General features: G+C 41.2%; 1 protein-coding gene across 8 annotated transcripts in view; it reads right to left on the bottom strand.

Annotated features, from left to right (window-relative positions):
* The window catches only part of SCAPER (S-phase cyclin A associated protein in the ER), a 215,371-nt gene that overhangs the window by 151,947 nt on the left and 48,834 nt on the right, over window positions 1–14,590 (bottom strand). For all 8 annotated transcript variants that reach the window (XM_083630088.1, XM_083630090.1, XM_083630089.1 and 5 more), the window contains 5 exons: window positions 14,284–14,401; window positions 12,593–12,704; window positions 9,901–10,041; window positions 5,048–5,203; window positions 4,646–4,788 (listed from right to left, as the gene is read on the bottom strand). In XM_083630088.1, coding sequence (XP_083486214.1) covers window positions 4,646–4,788; window positions 5,048–5,203; window positions 9,901–10,041; window positions 12,593–12,704; window positions 14,284–14,401 — 670 coding nt within the window. The remainder of the gene's footprint in view (window positions 1–4,645; window positions 4,789–5,047; window positions 5,204–9,900; window positions 10,042–12,592; window positions 12,705–14,283; window positions 14,402–14,590) is intronic.

The raw sequence follows: 14,590 nt of genomic DNA, 5'->3' as shown, positions 1-14,590 counted from the left end.
TCTCCCAGGTAGACACTTGTCGGACAATACGAGGAATATAATTAACATTTTGGAGAAGCTGCAAGTGAACATAAACACCAAAGCAGTCTTAATTTTTATAGATGCGGAGAAAGCCTTTGACAACATTTCTTGGTGTTTTATGAAGAAAAATCTTCAGGGGATGGGGGTGGGCCAAGGGTTTGAAAATGGTATAAGTGCAATTTACTCAGAACAAAAGGCTAAACTAATTGTAAACAATGTGGTGACAGAGGAATTCAAGATAGAGAAAGGTACACGACAAGGCTGCCCAATTTCCCCATTGCTCTTTATTTCAGTCCTGGAGGTATTATTGAACATGATTAGAAGGGACCGTCTGATTAAAGGTATTCAGGTCGGAGCCAAGCAATATAAATTGAAAGCTTTTGCAGATGACCTAGTATTAACATTACAGGAGCCAGAATCTAGTTCGAAAAGGGTTTTGGAATTGATTCAAGAATTTGGTCAGGTGGCAGGTTTTAAGTTGAACAAGTCAAAAACTAAAGTTCTTGAGAAAAACTTAACACCGATTGAGAAAGAAAGGTTTCAGAAGGAGACAGGCCTAACAATAGTAAAGAAAGTTAAATATTTGGGGGTTAACATGACTGCTAAGAACTTAAACTTATTTAAAGATAACTATGAGAAATGTTGGTTAGAAGTGAAGAAAGACTTAGAGATATGGTCAAATCTGAAGCTTTCCTTGTTGGGCAGAATTGCGGCTATTAAGATGAATGTATTGCCTAAGATGTTATTTTTGTTTCAATCTTTGCAAATTTTGGACAAGATGGACTGTTTCAAGAAGTGGCAGAGAGATATTTCTAGATTTGTCTGGCAGGGCAAGAAGCCCAGAATAAAATTTAAAATACTAACTGACACAAAAGAAAGAGGTGGATTTGCCCTGCCAGACCTGAAACTTTATTATGAATCGGCCGCATTTTGTTGGCTGAAAGAATGGCTGCTTCTTGAGAACACAGACATTTTGGACCTAGAAGGTTTTAATAACGTTTTTGGGTGGCATGCATATTTGTGGTACGACAAGGTTAAAGCTCACAAAGCATTCAAAAACCATATTGTCAGGAAAGCATTGTTTAATGTTTGGATAAGATATAAAGACTTACTGGAGAATAAAACCCCAAGGTGGTTGTCACCAATGGAAGCAAAGGCACTGAAAAAGTCCAATATGGAGGCCAAATGGCCGAAATATTGGGAAATATTGGAACAAGAAGGAGACAAACTGAAATTGCAGAGTTTCGAGAAATTAAAAGACAAGGTGCGAGATTGGCTTCATTATTTTCAAATAAGAGAGGCCTATAATTCGGATAAAAAAATAGGCTTCCAGGTGGAAAAATCTAAATTGGAAACTGAATTGTTAGAACCTAAAACTAAAACACTTTCAAGAATGTATAACTTGCTGCTAAAATGGAACACGCAGGATGAAACAGATAAATCTGCTATGATTAAATGGGCACAAGATGTCGGTCATAACATCATGTTGGCTGACTGGGAACAGTTGTGGACCACAGGTATGAAATTTACGGCATGTAATGCCCTAAGAGAGAATATTATGAAAATGATATACAGGTGGTACATGACACCAGTCAAGCTTGCAAAAATCTATCATTTGCCCGATAATAAATGTTGGAAGTGTAAAGAAAATGAAGGAACATTCTTTCACCTTTGGTGGACGTGCCCAAAGATTAAGGCTTTCTGGGAGATGATTTATAACGAAATGAAAAAAGTATTTAAATATACATTCCTTAAGAAGCCAGAGGCCTTTCTCTTGGGCATGGTCGGCCAATTGGTGCCAAAGAAGGACAGAACTTTCTTTATGTATGCAACAACAGCAGCAAGAATTTTCATCGCAAAGTATTAGAAGACACAAGATTTACCCACCCTGGAAGAGTGGCAGATGAAGCTGATGGACTATATGGAATTGGCGGAAATGACTGGCAGAATCCGAGACCTGGGAGAAGAGTTGGTGGAAGAAGATTGGAAGAAATTTAAAGACTATTTGCAGAAATATTGTAAAATTAATGAATGTTAAAATTATGCCTGGATTGGTAATAAGTGGTAACTAGTGACAAAAGTTAAATAAGATTATGTAAAAAAATGTATTGATTAATGGTTGAAAATATCAAGGTATAATATGTTATGACACAAAGTTAAGATATTGGAAAAAGGGTAAGAATTTGCTGAATCAAGTATGTAAATGGGAACACAAAAGGGGGGAGGTGTGAGGAGGTCAAGGATACAAGCATATGAATTTGAGGATATTGAGAAAAATGGATTTGTCTAGCTTTTTAACTTCTTTTTTTTCTTAATTAGTTGTTTTTTGTGTATTTTTTGTGTTTTCTTTTTTGTATTGTCTATTTTTATCTGTGGTTTCTTTTTTATTCTGTAAATTTTTCTTTTTTTCTTTTGTAAAACTTTAATAAAAATTTATTTAAAAAAATAAAAAAAACAAAGTTCCTTTGTCTCATTCTTTTAATATTCCATTCTACTTCTCTGTTTACTATCATTGCAAATTGTGCTTGTAACGCTTTAATATTCATTTTCGTTTTTTTATCTTCGGGACTAGTAACCAATCTCTTCTCATTCTCCATTATTTGTTCTAAAATTTCTTTTTTCCCCTTTTCTCTTAATTTATTCTTAATTGAATTCTGTTGAATAAAAAGTCCTCTCATTACAGCTTTACTAGCGTCCCAAACTGTGGTTATTTTTGTTCCTTGATTCATATTATTTAGAAAGTAGTCCTTCAAGCACTTTTGTGCCTCCTCTACAACTTTTTGATCCTCAAAGAGAGTCTCGTTTAGTCTCCATCGGAAAGATTTTTCTTCATATCCTTTCAAGATGCACGTTATTGGATTATGATCCGATAGTACCTTAGGTTGAATTTCGATCTTTAATATTCTTGTTGTAAGCTCATTAGTTATCCAGATCTGATCGATTCTTGACATTGATTTGCTTCTGACTGATACGTGAATTGTTTTTCTAATGGGTGTTTCAATCTCCAAATATCTATTAAATTGCAGTTCTCTACCATTGAAAAGCATGTCTTTGGTAATTTCCCTTCTTTGGATTTACCTGTAGCTCTTAGTCTATCCATGTCCAATGACACAACTGCGTTCATGTCACCCATTATTATAATCTTTTGGTCCATATATTCAAATAAATTTTCCTCTAATTCTTTGAAAAAGTCCATTCTATTTTCATTTGGTGCATATACTCTGACAATTATTAATTTTTCACCTTGCCACTTAACTTGTACTGCCACAATTCTACCCTCATCATCTTTAAAAATTTGTTGAGCTTCTAATTTGTTTTTAATATATAATATCACTCCTCTCTTTTTAATTTTGTCCGATGAGATAAATTCATTTCCTAATTTTTTGTTTATTAAAATTTTCCTGTGTTTTCTCGTCACATGTGTTTCTTGTAGGCTCCAAGACTTTGGCCACCTCAGGAGAAGAGAAGACTCCCTGGAAAAGACCCTGATGTTGGGAAAGATGGAAGGCACAAGGAGAAGGGGACGACAGAGGACAAGATGGTGGGACAGTGTTATCGAAGCTACCAGCATTCACAAAAGCCCCCTAAAGCAGGGGTGGGTGACCCTTGACCCTTGGAAGATTGTCCACTAAATAATTTCAAATGCCCTCTGCAAGCAACTGGTTAAGACCGCTGGCAAGAGCAACCTGTCCCTCCCACAACTGCCTGTCAGGAGAAGAGAGAAAGAAGGGGGATGCTCCACCCCTGAGACCTTCCCCAAGCATTAAGTACTGCAACCTTTGGTTGCAGGTCTAATATTTTAATCAGGAATGAATATTACATATACAGAACTTCATTAATGAAGAACAGACACATGAACTAGAACAAAATGCCTGCCACTATTTCTTAGATAAATGGGCTCCATAATCTTCTCCTGACAGGTAAAGCATGTTTACAAGCTAGCAAAATAATGGCCATTATTTGTGTGTGTGAGTGACATATAAAACAACCACTTTCTGACTTCCACCTCTCTAGCCGGATTACTCACAGGGCAGTTTCAAATCAAAACTTAAGGTTACATTGGATAGTTCAGGAAGAGGCTGTGAAAGAAAATTTCAGTTTCTATGTCAACTAGAACCTTCAAAATACCTTCTGGTACATTATGTTCTCTTCTAAAAAATGGGCCACATTCAGATTCTATAGTAGAGCATGTCCTGACTTTACAGTAGTAATGTTGCAAGTGAAACTCAATTCTAGGTCAGAATGTTAATAGCTAGCCTTGTCAAAACTGAAGCATATCACTTATTTGGGCAATCTGATACTGATGGCAAAGAACTTCAGGTCAACCTGTGTGAGAGACAGCATCCACATAATGTCAGAAACATGGCTGCTCCACAAATAATGTTTTGCTTAGATGGAGGGAGAAAGGGGTGGTCATGGCCACTCTTGGATTTGGCCCCTTCTGCTGCTGGCTTTGCACCTCACCACTGACGGCGTGCTGCCCTGACACGGCCCTGAGGAGATGCAACCTCTTGACAGAAAAAAAGGTTGACCACCTTAACAAAAACCCTAAAGAATCTGTCTTTTACCAAGACCCATAAAAAGTGCTGAGGATAGCAGAGTTTAAGAGAATCAAGGTTGCTACCTGGCCCTTTCACGAGCTGCATCTTCCCGGGCTCTCTCCTTCTCCTGCCGCTGCTGTTCAATCCGAGCTTCCTGCTCTTTTCTTTTCGTTAGCAACTCTTCAACCCGGGCTTGGCGTTCTGCTTCCAAAGCCCTTTTACGTTCCTGGAGAGCAAGCATCTCAGGTTAAAAATCTCAGAACATGAGCACAAGAAGCAAGCAGCTTTTAATAGGCCCATTTTCAAAAACTTCTGGATGAGCGCAGGGACAGATAGTTCAGCCCAGGGGGGCAGAAGTGTGGCCCTATTTTTATGCACTGTTATACTGCTTGAAAGTATCACACCAGTAAAACAAATGAAACTGCTAAAAGCAATTTTATACTGACTCTGTTATTACTGGTTGCATTTGTAAAGTCCAGCAATACCTGCACAGCTTCATCACGTGCTTGTTTCTCCTCCTGCCTTCGCTGACGCTCTTCCTGCAACTCGTTCAGCCTTTGCTCATACTCTTTTAGCTTAGACAAAACATCATGGCGCTTATTCTGGGCTTCTAATGTGTTTATAAATGCTATCTCATTTACCTGCAATTAAAGCAAAGTTTGAATATGAGTGATAAAGAAGTCTTTAAAAATTGGGTAAGAGCAGTATATAAAACATCATAAAGACTCTGGACAATTAACAGCAACCTGAAACCAAATCACTCCTTCCTGTTGAAGGTTGTGGCCCAGGGTGAGAGAGGAAAGTACTGGAAAGAAACCACTGGCTGAACAGGTTGGCTTTTTAGAACCCAGTCTCGGCTTCCTTGAGGAAGGACTTATGGCAAGAGATGTGTTGCACCTCATAGCAGTTGGCAAAAATGTGTTTGCTAAGAGTCTCGCAAAACTGATCAGAAAAGCTTTATACTAAATCCTGAGGGAGATGGAGACAATATTAGAGAGGACAAAGGAACAACTGCTACTGGGAATAATAGCCTCACTGAGGCACAGGAAACTGACGTGGTGCTCCATAAACCTAACTGACTTTCCTAACCTGTCTTTCCTAACCTTGCCTGGAGATGACAGAGATTGGACTTGGGACCCCTTCCCCTACAGAGCACTCTGCTCCTTAGCTGCCTAGGATCCTTTACTAATCATCAGCCTGCCCAAAAGAACTACTCTTGTCTCTTGGATCTGGCAGTCATCTTGTTTTATGATAGGCCCCCACAGTAGCCATTTTCTGACTGATGCCCACTGCACTTTCTCAAAATTCCAAATGTGCCCACTGGCCAAAAAGGTTAGACAGCCCTGGTTTTGAGGATATCAGCACCTGAGAAATTCCACCAGTAATTTGATGATCTGCATCCAACCCAACTGAACCAGTTTACACAACCAGTTCACTTTCTGGTATGACTTTGCAAGGGCCATATTAAAACCAACCAACCAACCAACCAACCAAGAAAATGGTTAAGCACTACAATACATGCTGCAAAAAAAGATCACTGTTTCCAAATCTGACTTTAACATTATTAGCAAAAGTTTGATGTTTTCAAATAAACACTTTCCATGTTGCTGACTAATTTCTCTAACTCAGAATTTCAGAAGCCTCAACTGATGCGTCGGCAGCCATTTCAGATATTTTAAACTTTGGGAACAGGCCTGGTGCGTGAGCTGGGAAAGCCTCCAACTCTTGGAACAGTCAAAGAGAATAATGGGGTTATGTGACTCTAATTTGGCAAGCAAGAGCAAAAGATTAATTAAATTGCTTACAAGGAGTTCTGATCAGCTCTACAAATATAAGGAAAGCCATCATTTTCCTAATGCCAAGTTATCTGAGTCAGTTTTGAAGTGGGTTTAAGCTGTAAGATGTTTATATACAGAAGTTCCTATGTGTGTTGTAAGTCTAGGGTGTGTTGTCCTTTTTCTGCTATGTGCCCTTTCCTGATAAGTTTCCAATAAGCAAACTTCCTCCTTGTGCTCACCCTGACGCCAGAGAGATATAGCCCCATATAGTGTGCCCTGACATATGAGTTGTGGTCCTCTTGCATGACGTTTAAATGCTGCTGCTGGTAAGCTGTGCTTGCTTGTTAGGCAGCACAATATCCTCTGCTCTGTTATGGCAACATGGGCAGGGTGGTCGCCTCACAAGGCAAGCTTATTTTAACTGGGAGAGATGCCCCCAGTAGGGCTCCCTCCTCCTTGCCACTGTCTCCACTGCAAATTAGAAACTTCTAAACCAAACCTGGATCACTGCACAAAAGTAGGTGCATCCACCTAAATTCTGCCCAAAGTAGACCCATCAAAATTAATGGACCTAAATAAGCCATGTCCTTTAATTTCAACAGGCCTTCTCTGAATAGGAAGCAGCAATGTATCTGAATACAAGTTGCTATAAACCACAGGAGGGGAGAGGGCTCTTGTGCTCAGATCCTGCTTCCTGGTTTCCCAGACACCAGATTCTGTGGGTGCAGAATGCTGCAGCGAGGCTCCTCAAGGGGTCCCTGCCATGGGAGCATATTCACCCAGTGCTTTACCAGTTGCACTGGCTCCCGGTGGAGTATCGGGTCAGGTTTAAGGTGCTGGCTTTGACCTTTAAAGCCCTTTGTGGCTTAGGGCCCTCGTACTTACGGGACCGCCTCTCCTGGTCTGCCCCGCGGATGACCTTAAGGTCCATGAATAATAATAGTTTAGAGGTCCTGGGCCCTAAGGAAATTAGATTAGCCTCCACCAGGGCCAGGGCCTTCTCAGTGATGGCTCCGACCTGGTGGAATGCTCTGTCCCATGAGACCAGGGCCCTGCAGGATTTAACCTCCTTCCGCAGGGCCTGTAAGACAGAACTATTCCGCCTGGCTTTCAATTTGAACCTGGCCCGATCTTTTGTTCCACTTCCTTCCCTCCCCCTCCCCTTTTTGTGAAGATTGCCTGCTCTGGGATCCCACAGCTGGTTCTCCCCTGGTCTCCTTGCTGGCCCAAGTGGGACTAATTTAGCCAGCTAGCCCTGGCGATTATCTAATGTTTATTGGATGGATTTCCCCCCTAAATTGATTTTTGATTTTATGGTTATTTACGCTTTATACCGTATTTTATGCTTTTCTTTTTGAGCATCAATTGTTTTAAATTTGTTGTTAGCCGCCCTCAGCCTGGTTTCCTGAACCAGAAAGGGCGGGGTATAAAAAAAAAAAAATATTATTCTTCTTATAAAATTACTGCAGTGAAAACATTACAGCACCATTGCATCTCTTTTACTGTGTGTGCACGCACGCACGCATATGAAAGACCTTTGTCTACAGGGATACTAAATGAAGAAACAAAAGGCAGGTTTTCTGCTTTGTTTACTGAGAGGACCACATTTACAGAATGGATTTTGCAGCTCAGTGAGCAGCCATCAATGGGAATTTAAGAGACAAAATAGATGGCAGCAGAAGTCCTAGCTTTCTTCCTCTACTTCCTCTCAACTAGTAATTCTGACCCAATTAATCTTGATCTTCAAGAGCAAAGGGACAACAGATATTGCACAGCTTAGCATATGCAACACTTTTCACACATCTGTTTAGCTGAGAATTACATTACATTATTTAGTTAATTTGATTACAGAAGTCACATAGGCTTAATGAAGCAAGGATGAAGGCAAATCCAGTTAGAATTCCATTCTCAACTAAGAGATGGAAACAGCTGCTACGCTAACAGAAGAAGCCAAAGGTGCTTTTCCTTGGAGCTTCAACCACAAGGGCTCTCTCCAAAGATCACACAGAGCAGCCGACTCCAACCTATTCCTCGCAAGATAGTTTGGGCCTGTGCTGGCTGGGGCTGATGGAAAGTGCAGGCCAACACATCTAAGGGATAGCAGGTTGGGGAAGGCTGACATGTGGGATTCATTACTTGTACTCTTGAACAGGCTGTTGGCCTTGATTGACAACATAGCAAACTCATACGCATAAAGTACTGCCACTGCCATCACCAAAGTAACCAAAGAATGAGTTTACACCAGAGATTCCCAAACTTATTTGGCCTACTGCTCCCTTTTCAGGGGGGGAAATTACTTGACACCCCCCCCCCGAACATACCTTCTTTAAGCGAACCCTCTGATCCGCCCAGGGATGGAGCCGGTGTTGCAACCACCTGCCCTTGACTAAATAGGCAGGCAAGCTGCAATCCACTTCCTGGGCATGGATGAAGCTGAAAAGGGTTCACCAAGCCTGGGAAAACCCCTTGCCTCCAGCATGACTGCTGGATCCGGTGTGTGTGTGTGTGTGTGTGTGTGTGTGTGTGTGTGTGATCACCATCTCACAACGGCACCCGACCTGGCAGTAAGTATCTTCACACAACAGATGAAATGTGTACAAACAGTTTTTCAATTTCTTCTTCTCTTCTTTCTTTATGCCTCCATTGCCTCCTAATTTTTATTCAATGCCCCCTTCATTGCACCCAAGGCTACTACTGCCCCCCTGGATTGTTGCAGCACCCCCAGGGGGTGGTATTGCCCACTTTGGGAAACATTGGTTTATACAATTACAATGCTTCATAACTGTCCATCTGCCATCACACAGCATCAATTTGCAGTTACTAGCCAAGCAAACCAAGTAACCGTTGGGCTGTATCCAAACATTCCGCTGCTCCAACAGAACTACTCCTTCCATCAGAGGAAGGGAACCTTTGGTATTTAATTGGCCTTGAACTTTCTATGGAAAAGCTCAAGATGATTAACAACAAAAATATGCAACAAACAAGTGGTCAAGTAAGCAACAGACCAATGGATGAGCACCAGCCCACAAGAAACTGAGGCAAGGGAGGGGAGGAAGAGTCCTGTTTTATCTCCATGCTAATTACAATGCCTAAGGCAGGGTTGGGGAATCTGTGACTCCTCTGAGGCTGTTGGGCCACACCGCCCAGCAGTCCCAGCCAGCATGGCAAGTGGTCTGGGTTAACAGGAGTCGGCATGCAACAACGTCAGCGGGGTCTCAGATTCCCCAGCCCTGGTTTAAGGGCTCCCACATGGACAGCGGATGTTCTGGAACTGAGAGACAGAAATAGGGCTAAAGAAAACTAAGTCCTCCTCAGAATAGACCCACTGAAATGAATGGACCTAAGTTAGCTATGCCATTAATTTCAATGGGTTTGTCTGAGTAGGACATAGTTGGATACACCATTCAAAAGCTCTGATATCATCTCTTCCACCAGGCCATTCACAATCTTAAGAGAAATGTAAATATTGAGCAGAATCCAGAATGAAGTTCTCTCCTGTGCAAGAGCCACTGAAATGAACAGGAGCTCCCCAAAAGCTTCCCCAAATTCATGAGGCTCACCTTGGCTTCTTCCTCTTGTGCTTTTTTCACTATTGCTTGCAACTGCACTTCACGCTTAAATTCAGCATGGAGTAATTTTTCCTCCATCATCCTCCGCCTCTGATCTAGCAATTCTTCCTTCCACTTTCGCACATCTTTTTCCTACATAAATAGTAAGTAAAGCAACAGATCCCTTGATATCTTTTGACTACATAAACAACATACACACAATGATTCAGTTCACACATCACAGTAAATCATAGTTAATGGTTTTATTAGAGGTTTTAAAGCAGAGGTTGGGTGGCCATCTGTCATGCATTACAGGGGAGGGGGTTGGACTAGAGGACCTTTGGGTTCTATGGTTCTATACTGTGAATGGGTCATTCTGGGCTGTTTGTTTCCTATATCCCTGGCTTAGCAGTACATTCAAACTGAGGACTGAAACCATGATTCGTAAGCCAAAAAGCAGCTTAGGCTACAGAATATAATTTACTGAGAATGAAGAAACCCAGAATCTCAGGTTTGGACATAATGCTAAGTCAGGATCATGGCTTATTTCCTCCCTACATGAGTCAGCAGCAATGAAGTAGACAAGATTTGATTAAGCACGGTAAATCATGATTTATGGTTTACTATAGGTCTATATTGTGTTAAATTCTCAGGATATTTTTATTCCACTTTTCTGCCAACAATTCAATAAATATAACCATTTAAGTGCCATTAGAAATACTGCTTAGAGTAATCTTGGAGCAATGTCAGCCTAACTCAAAACTGAATAGTGAAGATATTGTGAAGTCTTTCAATCAAGGTTAGCATTAATGGCACCAACCATGAGGAACATGGAGTTAAGGAAAGATGTCATAAATCTCATATTTCATGAGTTGGCAATCATTCCAAGTTTAATGCATGTCAACATTTTAAAAGGTCTAACATAATGCAATACACAGCATGACAAAAGCTCTCACTTCACTTAACGTAAGAGAAGCAAATGAACCTTGAAACCTCAGGTAATATTTACCAGCACCAATCCCATGCTAGGGGAAATATTTGCATAAGACAGACAAAGATCAGGAAAATATAATTTTACAGGATGTCATTGCTTAAGTATCTGAGTAATTTATAGTCTAAATGCTTTAAGGAGGGTTGGAAGAACAGAAACAGACACTGAAGATGGAGTTGTTTCTAAAGAATAGAAATGCCTCACCAACAGGTCCATTAAAATACTCTTCTAAATCATATTACAGGGGGTAGAAAACTAGCCTCAGGTGTGTCTATTACCTCCTCTCTTTCTGTTGTGTGCTCCAATTCTCCCCTTCCTAGTTTGCACAAAACATAGTTTGCCTAATTTGGACATGAGGGCAAATCATGGCTAGCACAAACCAGGAAGTTAGGGAGAGAATCAGAGCTCCCAAGAGGGGAAGGAAGCATGCGGGTTTGGGGTCTACAAAGTACAGTGTTCTGTGCAGTGGTACCTTGGTTCTCAAACGCCTTGGTTCTCAAACGCTGAAAATCTGTAAGTAAGTGTTCCGGTTTTCGGATGTTTTTCGAAAGAGGACATCCAATGTGGCTGTCAGCTACCGTTTCCGGGGCACCAGCACCAACCAGAATCTGCACTTTGGTTTGTGAACCTTTCAGAAGTCAAATGGACTTCCGAAACGGATTATGTTTGGTGCTTTTGTTTTTGCTGTTTATTTGGCATTTTTGTTTTTGAGGCTTATTCGGTTAATTTTTTTTTGTGACTGTGTGGAACCCAGTTCAGCTACTGATTGATTGTGTGACTGCAGAAATGGATATAAACCCCCCATTCAAACAATGACTATCATCAGAGCAGGTTAGATTTTTTTTTAATTTTTATCATCTACCATACTGTCTTATTCATTTTATAGTACATAGTTTATTGCTTTCATTTTATGGATCAGTAGTCTCGTTAGATAGTAAAATTCATGTTAAATTGCTGTTTTAGGAGTTGTCTTCAAAAGTCTGGAACGGATTAATCCATTTTGCATTACTTTCCATGGGAAAGTGTGCCTTCGTTTTGGAATGCTTTGGTTTTGGACTTCTGGAATGGATTAAGTCTGAGAACCAAGGCACCACTGTACTACTGAAATATTCAGTATGCTTCTGAATACCAATTACTGGGAATCACAAGGAGGGAGGGGCTGTTACCCTCAGGTTCTGCCTAGCTTCTCACAGACATCTGGATGCCGCTGTGAGAACAGAATGCTGGACTATTTAAGGCATTGGTCTGATTCAGCAAGGCAAGAGCCCTAGGAGGACAAACTGGATTCCGCCCGCTGTATTCAGAACACCTTCAAGCTGAAAGGACTGGAACAATACACCGAGGTCCTATTCAGAGACACACCCACCTTAGCACATTGTACATGAGCAGACAATAATCACATCCACCTAGAAGGGAGGTCAATGATTCCCATCCTCATCACACACTGTTCCCTGAGGGTCCCCTGCAAGTCAGGAAAATCTTTTCAGGGAATATATGGGGTTAAAGTGAGAAAGGGCTTCTGAAATCCCCAGCTGCCGTGTCAAACACTACACGTGGACCTTTGAAATCCAACCAGCAGATTTTTGGAGAATGCTCTTCTGAATGTGCATTGACCAGTTGTTCCCAAAGGCATGAGTGTGGCCCAAAGATCTAACAAAAGGTATGATTATGAGTCACAATGGAGCATGAAAAGCTAAACTACAGCAAACTTACCCGTTCCATTAATTTCTGAAGCTTTAGCGTTTTCTCCTCACGCAGTTTCTCTCTCAGCTGTTGCGCTTTCATCTGCTTTTCTTCATGTTTCTTTTTAGATTCTGCTATTGTCCTTTTGAAATAAATATTTGAAAAGGCTAATGGGACAATGAATCAAAACAAAGGTATGTGGGGAAACCTGAAACTTATGTTACCGGGCAACAATTGAAGAAATCCCTCACAAATATCTAGTTCAGGCACTGAACATAATTTTGGAATAGTTTAAGCTATGGCTTATACTCAAGTAAATGCTACTCAGAGTAGGCCCATTTAAATCAATGAATTGAACTTAGTTGAGTCCATCAATTTAGCAAGGATTATCATTGAAACAAACCTCAAAACTTTCTGTTCACCATGGAAGCACATGGAAGGGCTTTCTTTGAGCCTCAAAAATATATTTGGATCTGAAGAAAGACTCGGGGGCGGGGGGGGGTGGACAGAAAAGCCCTGCTGCATGTGTCCCATGCAGGCCCTTTGGGATCACAACTGAAGTGATTTACCACATGGTCAAGCAACAGCAGGGGTGATGTTCAGGGTGGGAATGTGCAGTGGCAAAAAACCCTCTGGAAATTACCGTATTTTTCCATGTATAAGACTAGGTTTTTTCCCTTAAAAATAATGTCAAAAATTAGGAGGCGTCTTATACACGGGGCCATCTCCCCCCATTTTATTAAATATGAGTACCCCAAAATAGGGGGACGTTTTATACATAGGGGTGTCTTAAGGATGGAAATATACGGTAATCAAGATTCAACTCTCAAATATGTTAAGCTCTAAGGTACCATTGGACCTTAAGTTCCTGGCCGGCTCTGGTCCATGGGGTCACGAAGAGTCGGACACGACTAAACGACTAAACGATAACAACAACAACCATTGGACCTAGTATTCTTTCTGTTCAACTATACATATGATTTAGCTGGGCTTTTTTTCCAGCCAGAACTCACTGGAACTAAGTTCTGGCCTCTCTCAGATGGGCACCATTGCCATTCTAAGAGAACAAGGGAGGCGTTCGTGTTCAGTTCCGGCACCTCTTTTTCAAGGAAAATAGCACCATGGTTTAGTGAGAATGGACCGTAAGGGACAGCTATCACATACGGGGTCTGAAGCAATTAGTGAAGAGATAACAGAGTTTGCCTCAATGGCCAAGTTAGCTCATTATGTTGGGAGTTAAAAATAAATGATAAAGACAAGATAAATTTGGTGGGCTTCTCTGGTGGTGGCAGCAGCACTCTGAGCAGCTCCTCTGCCTGAGACCCAGAAGAAACACTGCCAGTCAGAATAGGGAAGGCTGGGTTAGATGGACAAATAAATAGTATGACTTCGTAAAAGGCAGCTTCCTATGCTCTAATGATTAATATATACAGTGGTACCTCAGGTTAAGAACTTAATTAGTTCTGGAGGTCTGTTCTTAACCTAAAACTGTTCTTAACCTGAAGCACCACTTTAGCTAATGGGGTCTCCCGCTGCTGCCACGCCGTGATTTCTGTTCTCATCCTGAAGCAAAGTTCTTAACCCAAGGTACTATTTCTGGGTTAGCGGAGTCTGTAACCTGAAGCGTATGTAACCCAAGGTACCACTGTACCGGTAATTCAACTATGGAATTTGATCCTGTTGAGCTTATTCTATACCAAAAGTTTAAAAATATTAATGACCTCTTGCGAGATGGTGAGGAGAGTTTCTCATGCATGTGTATTCCGTGGCCGGGTGGACGAGCTGGTTCTTCTTCTACAATGTCGCCCCAAGTGTTATTTTGACGCCATGATTCACGAGCTGCACAAAAGCAGGATCCCTTTTTAAAGTAAAAGCTAGCATATGGGAAGCAAAATATCCTCAATATTTACTCTGGTACATGATCCTACTCCCAACTGGCCATGCCACTCTCAAGGAGCACATTCTAAAATTGTTGACTGTTGTAGCACTTGTGATTGGTGACTTTGGTCTTGTTCACACATCACAGTA

The sequence above is a fragment of the Podarcis filfolensis genome, assembly GCF_964270895.1.
Source record: "Podarcis filfolensis genome assembly, chromosome: 9".
Classification (NCBI taxonomy): domain Eukaryota; kingdom Metazoa; phylum Chordata; class Lepidosauria; order Squamata; family Lacertidae; genus Podarcis; species Podarcis filfolensis.
Note: the sequence above shows the minus strand (reverse complement) of the source record. Positions and strands in the feature narration are given on the sequence as shown.